This window comes from Solanum verrucosum, unplaced genomic scaffold, assembly GCF_900185275.1.
Source record: "Solanum verrucosum unplaced genomic scaffold, falcon-dt-bn FXZP01000086.1, whole genome shotgun sequence".
Lineage (NCBI taxonomy): Eukaryota > Viridiplantae > Streptophyta > Magnoliopsida > Solanales > Solanaceae > Solanum > Solanum verrucosum.
This window is the reverse complement of record NW_026020100.1, coordinates 200,671-222,742: the sequence shown is the minus strand read 5'-3', so window position 1 is coordinate 222,742 and position 22,072 is coordinate 200,671. Positions and strand designations below refer to the sequence as shown.

At 33.5% G+C, this 22,072-nt stretch overlaps 3 protein-coding genes across 3 annotated transcripts; 2 read left to right on the top strand and 1 right to left on the bottom strand.

The window, feature by feature from the left end:
- The first annotated feature begins 357 nt into the window (after window positions 1-357).
- Window positions 358-7,355, top strand: LOC125824954 (uncharacterized). Its single transcript, XM_049504304.1, has 4 exons — window positions 358-659; window positions 1,082-1,194; window positions 1,277-1,361; window positions 6,903-7,355. Exons 1-4 carry the CDS (start codon window positions 441-443, stop codon window positions 6,990-6,992), a joined length of 507 nt encoding a protein of 168 aa, XP_049360261.1. The 5' UTR covers window positions 358-440; the 3' UTR covers window positions 6,993-7,355.
- A 947-nt stretch (window positions 7,356-8,302) lies between these two features.
- On the top strand, window positions 8,303-9,289 carry LOC125824956 (mitogen-activated protein kinase kinase kinase 20-like). The gene has a single exon (XM_049504307.1). The coding sequence runs from the start codon at window positions 8,303-8,305 to the stop codon at window positions 9,287-9,289; it is 987 nt and encodes a 328-aa protein (XP_049360264.1).
- A 10,672-nt stretch (window positions 9,290-19,961) lies between these two features.
- Window positions 19,962-21,573, bottom strand: LOC125825016 (cytochrome P450 71D7-like). The gene is made up of 2 exons (XM_049504367.1): window positions 20,683-21,573; window positions 19,962-20,585 (listed from the first exon to the last, which is right to left on the bottom strand). Exons 1-2 carry the CDS (start codon window positions 21,571-21,573, stop codon window positions 19,962-19,964), a joined length of 1,515 nt encoding a protein of 504 aa, XP_049360324.1.
- Window positions 21,574-22,072: the final 499 nt, after the last annotated feature.

The following is a 22,072-nucleotide window of genomic DNA, read 5'->3' as shown; positions in this document are numbered from 1 at the left end:
TCATCAATCTCCCCTTTTCTTAGAAATTGACCCAAGCTACTTGAAACTTCCCCTCTCTCTTGGCTGTATGACTTTTGTATTGATCTTCACTTCCATCTTTGCTTCATGCGATACATCACTATAAAATAAAAAAAAAGAAAAAATATATTTTACAAAAATAAAATAAAAATTTATAAATCAAAAACTTTTTACATGAAGAATTAAGTACTCAAAGTTAATTAATAATTATATAAGAAAGTTTACCGAAGCAAGTAATAAATAATTAAATAATTATAAAACATAACTTCCATTTTTTTTTCCTAATAACTAAAATAATTTCTCATGAAATTTATTTTGTTAAAATATCATAATGACTCCCCAAATTAAAAATGATGGTGTCTCTCCTCTTTTGGCTCTTACAATCGAAAGCAAAAAACCTAAGTCCCAAATAGAGAGCAAAGATGCAGAGATGGTGCTCTAAGCTCCGATCCCTCGCCGCTGTCCGTTCAACTCCAAATACCCATCACCACCCTCTTCCTCCTTATCGTCTTCTCCACACTGCTACCAATCCCATTATTAACAAACCCTTCACACATTCAATACTCTCTCCCACCTTTAAACCCCTTTGCCATGGTGGCCCTGTTTCGTTCCCCACTCACTCGTCTCTCCTCCCCCTTTCTGTAAGTTGCCTTCTTTTTTCATTTTCATCTTATTGGAGTGTGTATTTATATTAAGTTCGTACAATTGCCCAAGAGGAGTAGTGGGTGCAGTGGACCTCCAAACCCCAATTACTTGAAATCTTGGATTTGCCTATGCAGATAATGCTTAGAATAGTATAATGTGCTAGTTTAATTGTTATTAATTACGTAAATTGCCATAGTCTAAGTGCTGGAAAATGAAAGGGAAGAGAAAGGGGTTAACAAAAGTGTGACCTTGATTTCATATGATTGTTCTTGGGTGGAGCTGAGAATGCTTGTAGCTTATCCTGTTATTTACTTGTTCAGTGTTGATTTCTGCCGTGTTTAATAGTTTTTAGTGTCTGTTGTGTGTTTATTGGGATTTTCTGTTATTTACTTGTTTAGAGTTGATTGTTGATTTCTAGTTCATGCAAGTGCGGTACATCACTGCGAAACAGAGGAAAAGGAAGTTGAAAAGCAGGAAGCCGATGACTCCAATCACATCAAAAGTCAAGAAAATCAAAATGAAATTTTATTCGTATGTATATGACTTAATTTGATTTGTCTTTAAGTTTGTGTTGGATATTGAAGATAATTAGTACTTCTTGCTACTGGATTAGGTCTTATAAGGACAGATTTCGTGTTATGAAGGATGGCCAGATTAGGCGCTGGAAAGAGGGGAAGAGACACAATGCACATTTAAAGGTCAGCATTTCTCTTTTTCTTTTGGAAGCTTTGATTAATTAAGCGAAATGCGGTATACATGGACACTCAATTGTTGTTAATATTACCTTAATGCATGTGAGGTGGTGTTTTAGGGTATAATTTTAATCACTTATGTGTTTGACTTGGTACTTGTCTTATTGTTGTTAATAGAAAACTGCTTGACTGTTCGACTAATAAGGATCAATAGCTGATCCTCCCTTTTAACTGTTTGCCAGAACTCTTCCAGGGTTTTAGGGGAGGGGTGTTGTGAAAAGAAGAACGTTTCTCTGTGAAAACACTCATCTTTTTTCCCACCATGCAAGATTAGTTACTGTTTAGCAAGGAGTTGGGAGGTTCCTAGCTGTTATAGTTATTGTTACAGTCAAGTTCTGTACGGTATGCTTTGCTTAACAACTCCCAAAAAGCATTTCTGTTAAAAATCCAGTTATGTAGGAGTTTAAAGTTTGCAAATTTATTGACCGTTCTAGTGGGAGGTAGTAGGTACCCTGGGGAATCAGTCGAGGTGTGCACAAGCTGGCCCAAACACAATGGTTTATAAAAGAAATGTTTGTAAACTTCTTGAACTTGTAGGGTTAATTTTGCTTAATACAGTGAAATGATTAGCAATCCAGGACTGATTTAGGGTCCAAAGATGTAATGAACTTAGGGGTCCGTTTGGTAGAGTGTACAAGAATAATGCAAAATAGGGTGCATTAGTAGTGCTTGCATTAGTAATACTTGCATTAGTTATGCAAACATTATTTCTTATACATTGTTTGGTTTGATGTATTAGAAATAACAAATCTTGCATAATTTCTATTAAAAAATATATGTTTACAAATATACCCTTCACACTTTATTTATTTGTACACTTCCTTTGCAACAAAGTTCTTTGCTAAAACATCAAAAAAATTACTTTGCTAAAACATCATTAACTCTTCTTTATTTTTTTTAAAAAATAATATTAAATAGTAGTACTATTGCGTCAAAATATTTTTGTGGAAAGTTGGCAAATTTTTTTTTTTATCAAATTTATCGTCACAATAGTAAAAATTTTGATTAAATTATATTGAAATTGATTTTTTTTAAAAAAAAAAAGATATTTAAGAGGTCATAAAGCCTATTAAGACACCAAAAAGCAAATCAAAATAAAAACAAAAACTTATGACAACAAAGAAAATGAAAAGGCTTTAAGGGTACTTTTGTAATTATTTAATTTAATGCAAGTGTTAAAATGCTATGTATTACTAATACCTAGAATTCCTTGGTATTAGTAATACACAAGTTAATACACAATAGAGTGTATAACTAATGCTTGGATTAGTTATACATGTCATGAAAAAGTGTACCAAACAAGGTACTACTAATACATACACCTAATGCATGCATTATATTTTCTAATACACTCTACCAAATGACCCCTTAAAGCTTACTGCGAATTTTGTGAGGTTTATTTCTCTTTAGTTGATAATTTGTGATTCCTACCTAGGAGAAAGAAATTAGGGAGTACAGAAGTTTGGTGAGATCTTCAATTTGGAGCTTCCAAATGTTGGAGCCTAAACAGATTAGGAAATGTTGTAAGGAGAATTCTGGGAAGTGAATCTAGATATGAATCAAGAATGAGAGAGGTTGAGGTGGAACAAAAAGGCAACTCGAAGTGCTTGAGAGGACAAAAAAGATGTTGTCATCAAGAAGCTACTACCTAATTGTGGTTGACTAACAAACCACTTGAAAGGAAGTGAAAACAATTAGGAACCAAATAATAAAATGTTGCCTAGAATAAGTAAAAATAAAATTTGAACTAAGAATCCAAGCCTTACAGAAGAGTGCTATAGGACCACAACTATAATGCTGCCACAGTGGTGAATAATGATTCTGCCGCACTTCTTGTCTTCCGATCTGTTCTTCTATCAGCATTCAGCTCTCCTTAGGCTCAAGTCTTTGCTTTCCATGCTGGGTAGGAATTAGGGAATGTCCTTGTAATCCTTTCCATCCTTTTCCTTTAGTTGGCTAGCTGAAACAACTTTATATTAGTCTTTCCAAAGTTGCATCTGATACAGCTCGTATGGTAATCGTAACTTTTAAGAACATTTTCTCCCCTTCCTCTGGTAAATGATAATTTGATTTAAAGGTATCATGTGTGCAAGATACTTCATGTCTTCACCTTTATTTAATTATTCCATCTGAATATGACTTGATGTCCATAAAGCATCCCCAATTAAAATTATGTTTGCGTGCTTCATTGATGACATATTTTTCTTCTTAAAGATTAACTCCGACCAGATAATTGAACCTTAGACAAACTCATTCTCGTTATTGAGAAGAAGGTTTTTTTCCTGCCACAACTATATATTTTAGTAAAAAGGGGCCGGACCACAAGTATTTCCATCAAATTCTCCAGACATGTATATTATTTGTCTGTTTGACTTGTAGAACTTTTATCCAAGAGCTGGAGAGCACTGGTAGTGTCTGAAAAGTTCAATCCGATCTTTTAAGAATAGGAAGTAGATCATCTTTATGGGGGATACATATCATTAACTGGAGGATTACTCTGATTCCCTGATCTAATCCTGATGTATTAAAATCAAATTCTTGAAATAGCTCATTTGATCTTCATCACTACTTTTCGTAGTGCTTGAAATTATTAAGATAACTATATTTATTTTCACCATTAATTTCTTTCTCCGTTTAATGTGTTCATTAGGATGCTTGGTTTTCCATCAAGTTTTGTATTGCTTTCTTCAACTCCTGTTTCCCGACATGTTTGTGTAGGCTGTCTTTAGTTATGATTCCAAGTAATACATACGGGATTGTAGAAGTAGGAGTTTTACTTTGATTCATATGAAAGCCTTCATTTCCTAAAGGCAAATAAGGGGAAATGCTTAAAAGGGTTTGTTTTAGCAAAGAATTCAACTGATTCGGAATAGAGGCTTAGTTGATTGATTGAAATAATTTCTGGGATACAACATCAGGACCAGAGGCAAAATATCACAGATTTTTTTCTTGATAAGTGAAATTTTATTGATTGCTTCATAAAGTGCTTATGCATGTACATCAAAAGACTTTTCATCCCCTTAAAAAAGAAGGGGTTCAAGAATTTGTCTGCTACCTTGTCAGAAAAAAGGGGTTCAAGAAATTTGATAAAATACCGCAGATAATAAGTTGAGCGATTTCAAAGCTATAATAGCTCTTACAACCTTTATCCTGAAAAAAAACTGGATTTCTTAATTATCAAGCTAATTTAGACAACAGATTAAGGAAGATGATATTTAAGAAATAGGAAACAGATAATAAAAGTTACTTCAATAATCGAACCCAATTATTTATCAAAAATAAATTCAGCCCAATTAATAAACCATCCTCTGATCTTAAAGGCACTGTATTGTAAAAAAATTATCTGTTCTGCTGATCTATCAACCCAAAGAAAAAGAATCTCTGATAGCATGCTGCAAAACATATGCCATGTGCTGCTATATACCAGCTTGAAAAGTGCCAGGTGAATATGATTCTGTTGCAGTACTAGTTTTGATGCATCTGTTTGTGTATCATGTATCCTCTAAATTCTTCACTAGAACACTTTTGTATCCCTTTATTTTTAGGAGACTTGAATGAATAAGCATTTTAGAAATTATTAAAAATCTTCTTCACCCTGTCTTCTTCCCTTTTTTTGTTCTTCAAAATCTTTTCACTTCTTACTGTTTCATTTTCTTCTTTGTCGAGCCCTAAGCAAATCTTAAACACCACTATTCCTGTAGCACTTTCAGCTACATTGCACCCATTCATCATTAGCTCCATGTGTTCAAATTGTGCACCAAAATACAAACTTCTAAGTCTTGGATATATTCTTGAATAGAACAGAGCGGAGAAAGAAAATACATATATCAGATTCAACTAATTTGAGTTTGAGGCGGGATTGATTGATTCATTGGCTGTCGTTTGTATCTTTCCTATTATCTGTAGTCACTTTTACCCTAATAGATATTGAATTGCATATAAATAATATAATCAAATGCAAACACCAATTTCTTATGAGGAATGGGATTCTCTGTATACAAGCACTATACAAAAAAGTGGGGAATCTACTTCATAGTTAATTGATAGGTCAGTTTCACAAAGCATATCCGTCGCAAGCCCTGGATAAAGGAGAAGAACTGTGGAGGTTGACTGTTGATGTTGACCATCAGTGGTAAACTGTCTATGATAGATTCTCTGATAGTAGCATTAGAGTATAATGAATCTGAATAGAGAGGGCATGGATAAATAAGATTTTAAAAGCATATACTAGTTAATTTTGGATTGAGAGAGTTCATTGATTGTTTTTTTAATGTACACATGTAGCTTGTCTGCTAGCCTTTAATTGTTATGAAGTTGTGCATTTTACCTTCGGCGAGCAAGGGCAACATTTGAAATCATTTTTTTGGGGTGGGTGGGAGGAAGGTAGCGGGGCAGAATCTTTATGATGTGGAAAGTGGAAATTTGTGTATTTGGCAAAACATCTCTTTTTTGTCGTTAATAATCTGTGTCCTGGCCAACTTGCGTACACCTAGATTAATTCCACGTTATACCTGCTACCTCTCACCAAAATAGGTATCAGGTAACTTTGTCCACCAATGCTTGGACATACGAGAAGAAATCACCTAGTGTTTTTGTGTTTTTGCCTCCGCTGGGAACTGGAGACCTCATGATTCTCAAGCCCCACTTCATTGAGCACTAGACTATTAGGCTTTTCTCTTAGGTGCGGCAAAACAACTTTTTTTTTTAAAGTGCAGAAACGTAATTCTTGCCTGCCCTCCGTGCTAGTTATTTATTTGATAATAATAATTGTTTGGACCATAATAAAATTAGTTAGTAACCATATTTGCTTCACAGCTAAATGCAACTCTGGTGCAGTAATAACAACATTTGATACGAGAACTTAATCTTGCAATTTGTTAGGCTGAACTAGTCTAACTGCGATTTCACTTATGTTTAACTATGTGGTAATGCTGCTTGTTCAGAGGAATAGGAAGTTCAAAATTTCCTTAGCAAGGTGAAGTTTGTTGTGAGATTGCAACTTCTCAATCACTTTCTTTTATGCCTTCATTGAGTGGATTAGGAAGCTATAGGTTTTGAGATCACTTGATTTTGGAAGGCAAATCTTTGGATTTTCCAGGACTTTTGGCATTCTAAAATTAGTTCCAGCCTAACAACTTTTTGGAGGTGGCCAGCATAGCCCTTGATGCTGAGGAATACAAAATGTTACCAGTCTAAAAAAAAAGAGTTCGAGGACTCATGGACTTGATAAGTTTGATTATCTGGTAGATTCTTGGTTGTAGAAATATAGAAAGGTCAAAATGTTCTGGAGTAAACTGCTATGTTTTCTGTTCATATAAATAAAATGACACAGTTTTCACTAAAATAGATTCTTGAGTGCTTACACGAAGTTAAGCTTCTTCAGTTGAATTATCTGCATGTTGTTGTGTTTGTACACTTGCATTGGTTATGAACTTGAGTCATGACTTCTTCAATGTGGTGCTAAATGGGTTTTATTGTTTGGTGCAGTCTAAGAAATCAAAACGTCGGCTCAGGCAACCTGCTACGGTCCCTTTGGCTTATGCAAAAGTGATGAAGAAGCTCAGTTTCTGTAGTTAAATCATTTTTAGTTTGATGCTCTTGCTGTCACTCTCACTTGAGTGGCGTTTCGTCTGATCTTGTTGGTTGTCCTATCGAATCAGTGCAGTGTAGAAGATTTTTTTTCAAGGCAAACACGTAACAGGTTTTGTTTCAGGTCTTTTGTGACAAAGCTGTTAGTCTATTTCTCTGGCAAAATGGATATGGATTTTGATAGTTCTTGTAAGAACAAATAAAAATACAAGAGATGATGTAAGGAGAAAGTTGCATGGACAAAAAAGTTGTATCCAAGTGAAGATGCCGTCATGTTCTTTCTTATCAATTAACTTATCTTTATCAAGTCATATGATCTTAATTTGAACTGATTATTTTACTTCTTTTTAATGATTTGTCAGGAAATAAGATGAATAAACTAGTTTGATTAAGTGTTCTTTTTCTTCTTTCATATTTTTATGTATTTAGTGACAAGGTGGCTCATTAAAAAAATGTGTAAATGCGATTCTAAGAAACATATGGACACAATCAGGTTTACCATTTATGAAAAATGGTTCACAAATACCTTTCATTCATCTTTTTAGTCTAAAAATATTTCAAACCTATTTTTTCGGCTCAAGAATACCCCTCAGACTAACCAAGAAATAATTATTTGCAATTTAAAATAGCTATATGATATATTATGATTGCAACTCATTTCTTAAACAGGACGACCCAAAGTTATTGGTGTATCTTTTTCACTATGTGCTCTCACATGTCCAGCAGCTTTAAAACCAAATCTGAACCCACTATGCTCATCATGGATTTCGAACAGGACACCATGAACCAAAAAAATTAGTCCTGTATATATAATATATAATATTGTATAAATAGTATGTATACACGTTGTTTATACTGACTGATTTTCCCTCCCGAAAATTATGCTCTTTAATTTGATTAATAATCCTTTTTAAAATCTATTTATTATTATTAATGGAAAAGAAATTAAAATATATTGATTTTCCCGCCTTCAAATTATGCTCTTTAATTTGATTAATAATTTATTTCACAAATATCTTGTTTAAGAAATTTATTTAGGAAAATAAAAACGAAAAGAATAGGAAAAGAATAGTGTAGAAGGAAACAAACCTATAGTTAAATTTTGAAACTATTAGAAACTTTCATCTTTTTAAGAAATTAAACTGTGAGAATCCATTTTGGTATAGGAATGGAAATGGGATAAGGAAGGTTTAATCCAAATTAAAATAGGAATAGAGTAACATCATCTATAAATTACTTACTCTCCTTAGTACGTACATTTACTATAGTATACTACCAACAAATTGCACATTCAAGATATGGCGGAATTATTGTGGAAGAGAGGCACAACTCTTGGTCAAGGTGGATTTGGTGTTGTCTCGTTAGCTTCTACGTCTAACGCACTATTTCATGGCGTTACTCTTCCCTCTCTTATTGCTGTCAAGTCTTGCAACTACAGTGATTCTCAATCGTTGAAAGAAGAAGAGGAATTTCTCGGTATGTTCAAACATTCTCCTTGCATTATTCTCTGTTTTGGAGCTAATCTCTCATTCGAAGATGAAGTCATCATTTACAACTTATTGCTGGAGTATGCATCAGGAGGAAGCCTTGCCAATCGTCTTCGCAATTGCAATTCATTGCCCGAGTTTGAAGTTAAAAAACACACAAAGAATGTTCTTTTAGGCCTCAGTTGCATTCACACCAACGGAATTATTCACTGTGACATCAAGCCTGACAATATTCTCCTGGTGGGCACTGAAGAAACTGCCAAGATTGCTGATTTCGGGCTTTCCATGACTTTTGAACAGGCCGTGGAAGAAAAACGGGAACTGATGATCAGGGGAACAAAAAGGTATATGGCACCTGAATTGGTGCGTAACTATGACTATGGCCCACACGTTGATATTTGGGCTCTTGGTTGCACTGTCTATGAGCTGATTACAGGGACACCGCTGTGGGACGGAGATGATGATCATGTGTTGCACCAAATCGCGTTTGAGGAACCTAAGTTTCAGAATTCAAAGTTGTCTAAGGAAGCCAAAGATTTTCTGAAGAGATGTCTTGTGAAGAATCCCAGCTCGCGTTGGACTGCCGATGTGCTCTTGAACCATCCTTTTCTGCAGAATTCCTTCATAGTAGTCAACACAGCAAAGACAAGGAAGAAGAAAAGTGGTTCAAAGTCCCTTCTACACAAACCAATCCGGAAGATAACATTCAAGTTCGGCAATCATAAATTCGTGAGACAATTGCCAGATCTGAAGGAAGTAGCTAGAGAACGAAACTTGTGCAAGGGTACTGACAAATAGATAGATCAATAATTTGTAATAAATGTAAAGAAGTATGTGGTGTGGACTTGATCCCTCTATAGGATTTATTTTGGGGTATGTAGGCAGTGTGTGACGAAGATATCCTCACGTGCAACCCCTTATTAGTTTGATAATAAAAAAGTTGTATAAATGATCAACATTCCTTATAAAGAAAGACGAGTTCTATTCTATATTATTCATTAGTGTTAAATGCTAGTCCAATTTCAAACTGCAAACTTTATAGCAAATTCATGATTATTCATTTAAATTTTGAGAAACATCTTTCTGTGATCTGAAATATATAAAAAGGATTTTTAATTCTTTCATTTTTCGGGCATGGATGAGTGGCATATCATCGATAAAGTGTCTTCAAACATTTCAGAATGCAGAGCAGATCACAGGGAAACATATCTTTCCGATAAAATGTCTTCAACCATTTCAGTTCCAGTGATATTTGTTCTTTAATTTGCAAATGTTGAAGATAGTGAAGGCTGTGCCATACCAACTGAGTTGTTTTAAGCTTCCGTTTTAAATTCACATACTGACCATAACTGTATCAATGATTAAAGAGCTCAGTACTCACATATTGACCATAAATCTAATAGTTGATTTGTATTTGTGACAAATAGTATGAGGAGTCTAACACTAGAGTCGGATGATATAACCAAAAGATACGAGTCAGATAGATGAAATGCAAGCATTGAGATAGACAGAAGTAGCCAGACTAAAACAGACTGAAGAAGATAGAACTGAATGAAGAAAACTCGTTGTGAACAGATCTACAACCATGAGTGGAGCACAATGTCCAGCATTCCTACATCTTCTCCAGCTATCATGTCTATCTCCATATCCATCACTTTGTTGCTGCCTCCTTCAGCACATCCATCGGTGTCTTGTCCCATGCAGCAAAATAATCCCCATAGGAAGTGCTCACTGTTCCATCGGTGTCTTGTCCCATGCAGTAAAAAAGAATGGGTTTGGGATTGGGACAATGTTTGAGGTTTACAATGAACATATAGATATGGCACAAGGTGATGGAGCAAGAATGGATAATAGATCATGACTTTCAGCTTGCCTGACTGCCTTTACATGCTAAAAATCGAGAGAGAGAACTTACTGGTGTACGTCAACATTTTTACACTTATAGCAGGTAATAATTGCTTCTTGAGAACCTATATCACCACAAATTTTACAACTTTTTTCCTGCAAGTTCATAAGAAAAGACAAGAAATTAAAAATCAACATTACCATATGAACAAAATGAAGAATGAGGAAACAAAATGTCAACAGTTACACAAAGGTAAATCGTAATCAGCAAAATCATGTTTTCATCTTTATTTAGCTTAGATGCTTATATATGTAATAAATCCCCCTTTTACAGCAACTCATATCCACCGCATTCCAAGTATTATATCTCATCTAGACGGAAATACCTCCAGTACTCCTCCTAAAGAAGCACTTTAAGGAGGTAAAGAATAGTATAATTCAATGGTACAATACAGATTTTCTTGCTGCCATTGTAAATACATGACAAGAAATTTGTTTGTTGGTTTGTACTTTAGTATAGCAATAAGTTGGTGCTAGTACAACTTACATTCTCTTATATTTGGGTTCAGCTCATCATGTGAGTACTATTTCACATGTAAACACTTCTCTTTTGTCAAGGTACTGCATCTTTTTGTGATGCACGTATGGACTCTCAGGGCGGCACTAATCCTCACAAGGCACTCTACTCATTTCATTCTTGTGGTGAGCCTTATTTATCATTGAGGCACTTTTGCTTATGAAGTGACATTTTTGTATGCTTTTGGGTATAGTAAGGGCCTTGTCTCATGTGTGACTTAGAAGTCCCATAGATACCATACTCATGCCATGTTTTATTTTGTAAGATTTCTAATGTAGCCTCGCATAGTTTTTTTTTTTTTTTTTTTTATTGATCTTTTTGTTAACTTTTCACTTAATGAATTACTCAATGTTTTATGAGTTTCTTTACCTTTCACTTCTATGTACCTATCATGTTCATAAATGGTATCCGAGAACTAGGGTTTGTTGACGAACACATATATTATTAAGAGGCTACACAAACATTAAAGAAGTTGCATGTTTTATTCTACCCTTGATTGTGCAATTGAACTTAAAGTAATAAGTTCCAATTCCTGTTGACGTCCATACGTGTCAAATGAGTAAGTGATGAGAAGGATTTTCAAGGCTTGAGCGATGACACCACCCATCGGGTAAGATTATGAAGTATTTGTTAAAAAATAATGAGACTCAAGGATGAATCTGGAAATGTTGTGAGGGGCATATGTTGTCGGGGAGGAGGGATATAACAACTTAGACCGTTAGTAATATTGTTCGCTGTAGGCTTAGGCTCGCACGACATTAAAATGCGTCACTATGGTGTACGACTTGCTTACTTATATAACCAACATCTTCACTGAGGTTTTCCCTGTCTTACCGAGATTTACCTAAACTCAATTGAACTCTGACCCACTTCGACAAGGTTGATACAAGAGTAGCTCTAGTACCATCTATAATGGCCCATCCCGTTAGTGATATTGTCCACTTTGGGCCTAAGCCTGCACGGCATTGAAACATGTCGCTATGGTGTAAGTCCCTCTTACTTATATACCCAACATCTCTCTCCAATGTTTTATAGATGTAGAGCTTTTTATCCTAAGGTAGCTAGGGTGTCACATACACCCCCTCTTAGGGACTCAACTTCCTCACCGAGGTTTGTCTCACCACATGGGATTTTCCTAGGGTTGGACCCGCCTCTAGCCCACATCGACAAGGATGATACAAGTGTGTCTTTGATACCATTTATAACGGCACAACTCGCTAGTTGCTTAAAGAGGAGGATGTGATGACTTCATTAATTATTATTGGACGAACATTAAAGTTTGTGGAAAGACATACAAAATGTTTTTGCGTACAGAGGATTTTCCTAAGGATTGAAATTCCTTCGGCAAAGGACAGTTCGGTGCACTAAGTTTCTCTAGGTGTGGATTCTGGTGAAGGGTTGGACCACAAGATTCTATTGTATGCAGTCTTACTCTACATTTCTATAAAAGGTTTTTTCCACCGCTCGAACCCATGACCTCCTCGTCATGTGGTAGCAGCATTACCAATTATGCCAAGGCTTTTGTTACGTTACTAGAACACGTATTTAGATTATTTACACATAATAAAAAATATTATTTTTCCTTTATAGTGCCATAGTACCTTCTTGATAACAAAGAATCTATATTTAGAAAGTAAAAAGGCAATATATATAATGTTAGTGAATTTAAAACATATTTAAGTTAACACTTATGAGTATTTATCATGGCAACTGCTAATCAATGTTAGTGAAACTTTCTATCAGTGTAGATATTCACTACTACTCTGATGTTCCATATATATTAATCTATACCACTAGACAGAGTGTCTAGTGGCCTTTTATTAACATAAAAATCCTCAATAGGGATAAGTACAAGCAAGGGGGTTAGACTTTACTTTACCAATCCTGATACGGTTATGAAGCTCTACTAATTAACAAGCATGAAGAAAATAAGAACTAGAGAGAGCTAGGTATTCTCTGACCATAGGTTGTGATACACTCTATGATGATATTACAAATGAGGATACTTAAATAATGCAAAATATAAAAGCCAAGAAGAAAGTTGAGTTATCAACCTCAATCTTCCTTTTACAAATGTATGAATTAAAAATAATAGATTGTCCCTTTAAATTAACCTGAAGTATCTTCCTCTTGTCTTCTTCTTCAAATTTGTCTGACAAAACACTTGATAGTTCATCACTTATTCTTGGGTTTATTGGATCTTGTTAAATCATAACACTGTCATATAATCTTGTTTTGCCAGTCACATCGGTATTTGACTTGGAACAAACTCCCCAGGATTTTACCATCCCAACTTTGTTGCCTATCATGTGTCTTCTTTTTTACTTTTGTTGCTTCCACTTCTTTGATGCCAAGATGAAATATCCTCATCCCTAGCACTTTATCAAAGCATACGTCCAACATATTATCTTCCTCATCCTCATCAAAAAAATCCTTGCCCATATCAATAGCTTAAGCATTAGTAGGACTAAATCCTAATGCTAAGGCCTCTGATTCATTCTTCTTTGCAATCACACTTTTAGGCAAAAATTCTAGAGCTTGTGGACTTAATTTGGCATTCAAAAGAGGAGGTGAAACCTGCACATCTTCATCAACCAAATCAGCCCACCTAGGAGCACTCATCTCCGCTTTTTCCTTCGAAATAGTCAAATTATTTGTGAGATTAGCCTGAGAAAGTGATGACATAACTTTCACCAAATCTTTGTCATTCCCTTTGGACAAAAGGAGCTGCCCCAGATTCACCTTGATTTCCAGGATCCAAACCATTCTCAATGGTCTAAGCAGAATTGTTCTTCAACAAAATTGAAGCTTCAGGGGTTATATGATGGTCTGCAACCTTTTTTACTGCCTCCTTGACAATCCGAGTAGATTTAGGAGTTGAATCTACTAAAATATCAGTCCCAAACTTGTAAGGACATGCACCATGCAGATTTGAGACTCCGTTAACTACACCAGTTTTATCCGCAACAATAACCAAAGAACTATGATTTCCAGCCAATTGTTGCCCCACATTTAGTTCGCCAACTGGTTTTTCCATATCTTTTTCCGCAACTCTCATAGAGTTTCAAAAAATCATGTGCATCTACTTTAATCTTTCCATACTGTTAGCCTCAAAATCAGGTTGCATAAGTGCAACATCTCGCCCTGCAGCTTCATCGGCTAAACAATTACCTTGAGACAATGTCTTCCCTACTAACAAATGACATTTATTTTCTTCATGTTCTTGGTGTTTACAATGAGTACAATACAATGGAAGATTGTCATAGACAATTCTTTGATAATGTTCAATATACCCGATTCTTTCTTCAAAAGTTGTAGTCTTACATGAATTGGATGCTTGTCTAGTAGGTCTAGAATTATCTTAACCTTAGTCATACTTGGCTTGGTGCGATCTTGCGTTGCTTTATCAATTGCAATAGGCGTTCTTGCAGCTGTTGCAATTGATAATAAAGACCTCCTTGCAAAGAGATATGTAGGTAACTCTTGCAATGAAATCCATACCCAGGTTTTAGGTGTTTCGTCCTTGAGGTTGAACGATGGCGTCCATAAAAGGGTTCTAAACAAATACTCTTCGCCATCTAACTTAAAATAGCCATAAGAACTTGACAGAACATGTGCATAGTCCTCATATAAATCAAACCTGATCAACAGGTGATGAAAATCAAGTTGTCCAATATTGCAGATTCCTTTAACATCAAATTGCTTTGGTAAAAGCTTTTGTAACTCTGATAACACTGGTTTTCCATATGCAAATTTGATAATCACTGTTTGATGCAAATCTCTCCCATAGGAAGCAGCCATGGCTGCTATCACGTCTCCATTGAACACTTGAGAAAGAGGAAAGGAAAGAGCGGGGCTAATGATTTGGAGTTTCCATGTTATCCTTTATTTTAACAGTTGAACACTTTTTTTTTATAATCTAAATATCGAACTTTGTCTATCAAGATATTTAATAGAGTATTAATCCAAATTACTTTATACATCTATTTAAGCATCTTAATAAGTATCAAACATTTTCTATCCTTGAACAATGAGGATATTTTGCAACAAACCAAATTGATGAAATGAAAATTATCACTTTTTGTAACATATTTTTGCTAGATATCCTATAATTAAAACTCAAACTAGAATCGGAAATCCAAAATATTCTGCAATAAAGTTGAGTTAAATGAAACACACATCTTCCAAAAAAATCACTAGTTAAATTAAATACTCCATATATACAACTTTTCCTTTTATATTTCCCATAAAAGAGAAAAAAATACTTAATGTCAATGTTAATCATCATTCCAAAAAGATTATCTGCCTTTGCCATGAAAAAGAAACAAGTGCAGAATCACATAGGCATTAAAAATGAGGGAAAAACAAAGAAATAGTTGCATAAAATGAGTAGAATTTTACCATGTGTGCCTGATGAATGTTGTTTGGTTCCATTTGAACTCCAATGCGGCACACAGACAAACAAAGAAAAAAAGGTCTGAATTTTTTTCAGCACACAACACACAACACACAACTTGTATGTTTTGCCACCTCTTTTTTTCCGCCAACTTTTACTCGCTATATTTGGATTTGGATAATCTAGACATGACTATTTACTACACTATATATTCAAATTAATTAATATTTAGTACTCCCTCTATTCCATAGTAATGGAATTTTTGTGGCTTTTTTCATTTGTTCAAAGTTCAAAAGGGATGTTTTAATTTTTTTCCATATTTGCAATTTCCAAACTTCAAGATGGATGTTTGAATTATTCTCTCATATTTGCCCTTTCCTTTGATGAAGTTTTATATTTTCTTGGAAATAAATTGCACTATTTACAAAATTATATTTTTTATTTACAAAGGACAATAGTGGAAAATATGATTTAAATTATGTCCTTGATTTTTTTTTTCTTAATTAGTGTGTATTGCCTCACAAATTCACTTAATAAGGACAAGAGGGAGTACTAGGTTTTGGAAAATGATTTGGAGAATAAGTACTTAATGCTAAAATTAAGACACAGAAAAATATATGTGTATCAGTATGACCATAGATTTTCGGAGAAATATTTAACTTTTTAAAGAAATTTAATTTGTACCCACAAGTTCTAAAAACTATTAAAAATACTCATAAGTTTCTATCATCATTCTATAATGAACCTGTTCTGTGAAAAGACATGATAACGAACACAATTAAGATGCATCCGAATAAAGAAGAAGAAAACAAAAGAAAAATATCATTGATTTCTATACGAAAAACTACTATTACTACTTATAATTGAAAGTGAATTTAGAGAGTAAACGAGGATAAAATTGTATTATATATATATATATATATATATATATATATATATATATATATATATATATATATATATATATTACCTTAAAAGCATGAACTCCTAACTTGAATGTTAAATTACTATAATATCCCTAACTTAGGTTGTGACTTTTTCGATGAGTTGTGACTTTTCTGATAAGTTGCGACTTTTTTCATAGGGTTGTGATTTTTCGATGAGTTGTGACTTTTCCAAAGAGTTGTGACTTTTTCAATAAGTTGTGACTTTTCCAAAGGGTTGTGACTTCCTGGAAAGGTAATGACTTTTCAGATAAGAAACAAAAAACACTTGTTCATACCCCTTTGTTGACTATAAATAAAGGGGTTTCCTCTCATTTTTCAACCACAATTATTTTGAATCTTCTACTCTTCTTCTTCTTGCATTTTAAAAAATTTCATGTGATTTATTGTCGTTGAGTAAGTTCAAAGTTTAGCGGAATATGATGTACCACTATTTTGATGAAGTAAATTGTTCTATATATCGTAAGAGGGTATATTTCTTAACCTAGAGAACTTAAGGAAAATAATCTGATGATATAATAATTATTTTTTTGCTTAGATAGTACGTAATGTTTCAATATATGAAGTTAACATGATGTTAAACTCATTTATTTTTGGTAACAATTTCTCTTGTGATGTAGATATATGCTTCTGAATATCTTTTTAAAAAATTATTAAACTTCTCAAGAGTTAGAGAATTGTCACGATTTATTTTTTGATGCTCAAGACAAATGAATGACTTTATTTATCAATGCTACTTATGTGATGTAGATTGTCAGGAAGTTTGCTTCAAAATAGTTATTATTAGTAAATAACTTGTATTTTTACCTTTTTTTTTCTCAAGGCCCATTTTAAAATTAGAGTATATATATAAAAAAATTATGATGGACATATATAATACTTGTTTCTATATAAGATTAAGTCATCGACGACGATCCCTCAAAGTTGTCAACATATTCACTTAGATACTTTAGCTAGGACTATTACCTATTGAACACTTTTATCTATTCAAAACTTGTTTGTATTAGAAATTGTTCGATAATCAACAAAAAATGTTAAGGGTGTACGATACACTCTCAATGACATGCCAAAATGATTAAAGAAAAGACAACATGTGACAAGTGGGCCCCAAAATTTTGGAAAATGATTTTAAAATTAAAAAACAAAATTTATTTCAAATTCATTTTCTACCATTCTACCTAGGCCGACGCTATCCCACCCTCTTTCATGTTTATTTCTTTCCTGCAATATTTCTTTTTCCAAACCATAAAGTGGGCCCCAAAATTATAGAAAATGATTTTTAATTAAAAAACAAAATTTATTTCAAATTCATTTTCTACCATTCTACCTAGCCCCATGCTACCCCACCCTCTTTCATCTCTATCTTCTTTCCTGCAATATTTCTTTTTCCAAACCACAAAACTCAACATCTTATCAAATTATTTATAGATTTATTTTTTAAAAATATTTTTCATACCTAATACGTGAGCAGGGGCAGCTCTAATAAATCGGTGGCCCACGCTATCCCACCCTCTTTCATGTTTATTTCTTTCCTGCAATATTTCTTTTTCCAAACCATAAAGTGGGCCCCAAAATTATGGAAAATGATTTTTTAATTAAAAAACAAAATTTATTTCAAATTCATTTTCTACCATTCTACCTAGCCCCATGCTACCCCACCCTCTTTCATCTCTATCTTCTTTCCTGCAATATTTCTTTTTCCAAACCACAAAACTCAACATCTTATCAAATTATTTATAGATTTATTTTTTTTAAATATTTTTCATACCTAATACGTGAGCAGGGGCAGCTCTAATAAATCGGTGGCCTAAAGCCAAATTCGAATGGAGGCTTTAAATTCAAATATATATTTTTATGAAGTTTATTATAGCCAATTATTTAATCTTTCTTGAGACATAGTATTCGTAATTTGTCGAACTTCTATTACTTCTTTGCTCTTTTATGAAAAAAAATTATTTTCTACAAGTAATACTCGATATTTTTTAAAAAAAAATACTTATAACCTATTTTTATTTTTTTTAAATGAGGACCGTCAAATTTTGGGGCCTAAGGCAATTGCTTTTTTTTTCAAAGTTGTACGTGAGAGAAAGATATATTAGAGAAAGACTCGTACAAGAGTGATGAGGAAGTGAAGTTTGTTGATGAACAATCATTTCAAAATCGATTGCAAAAGAGAAATTAAGCGGATCCAAATTAATCTTATCGAATTTTCTGATATTATTTTTTATATGTTAAATGGATTTACATTTTAATTTGAGTGGTGATTTCTGTTTGAAGGTGGTCGAAAATGAAGTTGGACGAACCTTAGCGATTTTTTACTCCAATGTCCAAAAATCTTCTTTTTTTTTTCCTTTTTTTTGTGATCCACTTAGTTGATTTTTAAAATAAATGGACACAAGATGTAGTTAGCTTTGAAAACCTAGATGAAGTGAAGAAGACGGCTGAAAGTAGGGGAGGGATTTTTTTCTTTTTTTAATTTGGATTTAAAAACTATTATTTTCAAAAACATTTAAAAAATTCTTTTAGGTTATTTACAATGTCAAGTGTAAAATGGAAGAAGAAAAGGTGTAAGTTTTTTTGAAAAAATTAAAATAAAATACGATTTCAGATATTTTCACGCACCAAAGGAAAGTGAAAAATATTTTTTCTGCCATATCAGCATTTTCCGTTTAATAGGTACATATTTTGAACAATTTAGGTGTTTAATAGGTATTAACCCTTGTTAAATTATCTAAATTAAATATACGAACAACTTTAAAGAGTCGTAAATGACTTAAGCAAGTAATATGAGTAGTTTTATTGATGAGTACAAAATAAAATAAAATAATCTTACTCCACAATTTTCTTAACTCAAGGGACCATTTCAATAAATTCACTCAATTCTACTGGTACTATTGGTGTCCTTTTCTTTTTTTTTGGTTAAAACAGAGATATTTTATTTATATATAATATGCATCATTACACAACCAGTAGCCTGAGATATTACAGACGTTTAGTTTGTCTACTACATTACATACACTCAAATAATGTAGTTCTTGAAGCATGTGAAAGGGTTGATATGTCTTTTGTCCTTCATTAGATGTTTCTAATTGAGCTTGAAAATAAAGAATCTCGTGACATATAACGTTAGGAACGAAAACAATTAGGTATAATGCGGAAGCTAGCAAAATAAATTTTGAAAGACCATGAGTAAGAAGATAAACGAGAAATATACCAAAAGACACAAAGATTTAACGTGGTTCGGTCAATCGAATGACATCCACAAAGGAGATGAGCAATCCACTATATAAATATGAGAGAACAAAATATAGAGAGAAATAACATCAACCAATTCACTCGGAATACATGGGAGGTTTACACAAGTGATAACATATCACTTGTGTCCCACAATTTCTCCCCTAACCAAAACTCTCAAAGCTTCTAGGACTATATTGTGTTAGAAGGAACAAACATCTATTTATAGAGTTCTAAACCTTTTCCAACAAAAAAAAAAAGGACTAGTCAAATATTAAACCTTTTCCTAAAAGGAAAACCTATTTATGGTGCTTATTCTTCGTAATCTAACCTTTTGAACTAAAATTGTAAAACTAATTATGGTGCTTATTCTATACTTATTTTCAATGTAAATAATCTTCAAAGACAAAAGGGAGAAAGAAGGAAAAAACACCAAACTAAAAGAAGTTGAGGAAAAGCTTATTCTTTGCTCATTTAGAGCATGGCATCCAAACTTTGATTCGTTTTGGCGATTAAGTAGAGATCTTTCTCTTTCGCTGCACTTAATCCACTTTTTTCACTCATATCCAAATCTTTTGGAGTATTTGTTCCACATGGAAGACCCCAGTTAAAGTGGTAGAGGAGCCGCGCTAGAGGTTGTTTAACATTAGCTAAACCAAACTGCATTCCTGGACAAATTCTTTTTCCTGAGCCAAATGGGAGAAACTCATAGTTATTTCCCAAATAGTCAATAGGAGAATTTTCAAATCTCTCTGGTATAAAACTTTCGGGATCATCCCAAACTTCAGGATCTCTTCCCATTGCCCATGTATTGACTAGCACTGTGGCCTTAGCAGGTATTGTATATCCATCAACAATTGTTTCTTCCCGACATTCCCTATGGATTATACTTGGAGCGTGTAGCCTTAATGTTTCTTTGATAACTAACTTTAGATACGGCAAGTTATCAAGATCTTCTTCATCAAAATCAATTTTCTCTTTGAAGGCTTGTCTCACTTCGCTTTGTGCCTTGGCCAAAACATTTGGGTGTTTCATCAATTCTGACAATGCCCAAATAATAGTGGTGGATGATGTTTCAGTCCCAGCAGTAAACATGTCCTGTGCGCATCAATAAATAAATAATAAGACAACGGAACAATCTAATGATAATAACTCTAAAACAATATAAAAAGAAAATGGGGGAAAATTATTTTACCAAAATCACAGCTTTTATGTGGTCATTGGTGATTGGAAATTGAAGTTGATCACTCTCTTTAATTCTTAGGAAAACATCAACCAAATCTTCACCTCCATAGGCACCATTTCCCTTGATCCCCGCTGCTCGATTTTTAATATGTTCATTAACAATCCTCTCCAAAACTGAATCAACGTTTTGATGCATTTTAACCAATTTCGACTTTGCTCCACTCATCTTGTAAAGTAACTTCCACGATGGAAAGAAATCACCTACATCAAATCCTCCTACTAAAAACAACGCATCTTTCATCAAATTTATCAACTCATCACGATCTCTGCACAATTTCCCAAACACCAATCGACATGTCACAGAGCTCGTGAATCGAACAATTTTTTCCGTCATGTTCACTTCACAAGAACCCCCAACAGAATCAATTGATGAGAGAACACTCGAGAGTTCATCCTTTCGAATTGAGCTAAATGACTTGACCATCTTGGCACTTAGAAGTTCCATTATGCAAATTTTGCGCATTTGTTTCCAGTAGTCACCATATTCTGCAAATGCAATATCTTTATTATTGTACATGACAATATCAGTGGATGTAAATTGTGGCCTACTAGCAAAGGCGAGATCATGAGTTTTAAAAACTTGTTTGGACGTAGAAGGTGATGATATGATCACGGTAGGAACTTCCCCAAGTTCCAAGTACATTACGGGGCCGTATTTTCGAGCTAGATCTCTAAAAATACGATGTGGATTATGTCCACTAATTAAGTGATGCAAACTCCCAATGAGTGGGAGTCTCCATGGACCTGGAGGCAAATTTTGTTTTTGGCTTGTTCTCCATTTTTGAAAAATAATTAAAAGGAATGAGAATAAGAGGAGAAATGAAACTAAATTCATCTCCATTGATTTAATTTAATGAGCTGCAAGAATGAAGGAAATTAAAATGCTAGCTATTGGTAGTGGATGATTTGATTTATGTAATTCTAGTGACCTTTTATTATAGTGTTATAATAATCCCCAAATGATTTCTAGAAGCCTTGAATATTAGTATTAGGATTAGCATTACTAATAAATTAGTAATTAGTACCATGTGGTACTTTATAAATCAAGATTGTACTGCGGGATGTATTTGTTGAAAGTTTTACCACAAAATCTATATATTACTATATAAGAAGAGTATTGGTTTTTCAAAATGGAAAAGGACAAAACACATATAAAATTAAAAAACATATAAAAAAAAAGTTGGTTTAACTCTCAAACATAAAAAGTAATATATGTTATTAAAAACTTTAATAAAAAGTACTATAATTTACAATAAATAATAACTTAAAATATCTACAAGACAACTAATTTTTGTACTGCTTCTGTCACATAAATTAGGATTGGGATGATTTTAAAATTT